Source organism: Octopus bimaculoides, chromosome 24, assembly GCF_001194135.2.
Source record: "Octopus bimaculoides isolate UCB-OBI-ISO-001 chromosome 24, ASM119413v2, whole genome shotgun sequence".
NCBI classification, from domain to species: domain Eukaryota; kingdom Metazoa; phylum Mollusca; class Cephalopoda; order Octopoda; family Octopodidae; genus Octopus; species Octopus bimaculoides.
In genome coordinates, this window is record NC_069004.1 from 27,347,474 (window position 1) to 27,348,855 (window position 1,382).

A 1,382-nucleotide genomic window follows, 5' to 3' on the forward strand; every position below is an offset into this window, starting at 1 on the left:
GGTGGTGGTGGTGGTGGTGGTGGTGGTGATGGCAAGCTCGGGTGATGGATTATGGCTGCTATTCATCACACAAAAATAGTAATAATACCTTTGACAGGGTTCAACGCACTTTCTTGTCCTGAGGGTATAACAGACCCTACTATTTCTAACAGGTCGAGAAATCAGATAGATATGTTTTTAAACGTGGCAGTAATTTGTGTTGAGGAGGTTATTGTTTGTCTTCTGATGGAGAAGAACTATGATCAATGACATCTCATCATGACCATCCTGTCTTTATTTATTCATTGCAAGCATAGTATATCTAGAACTATCAAGCCCATGATGCAACAACTTTGTTTGAAGACTTTCTAAAACATTACTCCATTATACACCAAACCTCTCGTTGTGTGAAAATAAAACCTTTAAACTTACAGCATGTTATTATCAACCATCCACCAGGTTTCCTGTACCCAGGGCTCGCTTGCCAAGATTCTCCAATTCCTTTTGTGTTGTGCTGCACGCATGCAATCTGCCAGGCTCTGGTTTTTTGCCCATTCTTTGATGCCTTTCTACAAACGTCTTTGACGGACTCTTGCACATTGTCAGGATTGTCTTGGCAATGACTCGTGGCGCATTGTAAGTCCAAAAATATGATAGCTTTGTGGACTTGATTCTCGACAGTAGGTGTCTTTGGACTTTCAGCTTTTCTTGTACTGCAATATTTGTTATTCTGTCCTTCCAGTTTATCCTGCCCAATCTGTAAAATGTATAAATTTAATTAGCGCAAGAGCATTAAACATATGAAAATTCAGTGAATATTACCAAATGTTAGATTTGGAATGTAATGACTTTTTCCTTTACTATGAGGGACACCGGCTTTCTTGAGGACAAGTTGAGTCGGTTTTGGAAATTGAAGAATTCCTTTCATAATTTTCTAGAAGAGAAAAATGAAAAATGAGCTGCAGGAAGAAAGAGACCTTTTCATGTAATAACAAATAACTGTTTGATTTGGGATTTTTACTTCATGTAACAAGCCATTTCGATTATCTAAATTTGAAAATACAGGGCATGAACAAATTGTTTCCTAGTTTAGTAAATAGGCTCAATAGATTGAAGATGTAATTATCAATGTTCATCTTTAAGCTACAAAATAAAGATTAAGATTTGAACCAATTTCTGCATTAAGAATAAAGTGAATGTACAGAGGGTAAAAACAATTTTATACAATATATGGAAAAATCAGGTCATTTGAAAGTCTGTTTCGGGATACGTCAGCAGTATACTGGCGTGCATAAAACCATTTTCAGTAAGACGGAAACTGAAAGAAGCCCGTCGCGTATGTGTGTGCGTGTGTGTGTGTGTGTGTGTGTGTGTGTGTGTGTGTGTGTGTGTGTGTGTGTGTG

The 1,382-nt window shown here is 37.6% G+C and overlaps 1 protein-coding gene across 1 annotated transcript in view; it reads right to left on the bottom strand.

Moving 5' to 3' along the window:
• Nucleotides 1-1,382, bottom strand: part of LOC106878878 (protein PIF) — a 69,648-nt gene that overhangs the window by 45,754 nt on the left and 22,512 nt on the right. The window contains exon 2 of the mRNA XM_052976288.1: nucleotides 557-736. Within this exon, the coding sequence (XP_052832248.1) occupies nucleotides 557-736 (180 nt within the window). The remainder of the gene's footprint in view (nucleotides 1-556; nucleotides 737-1,382) is intronic.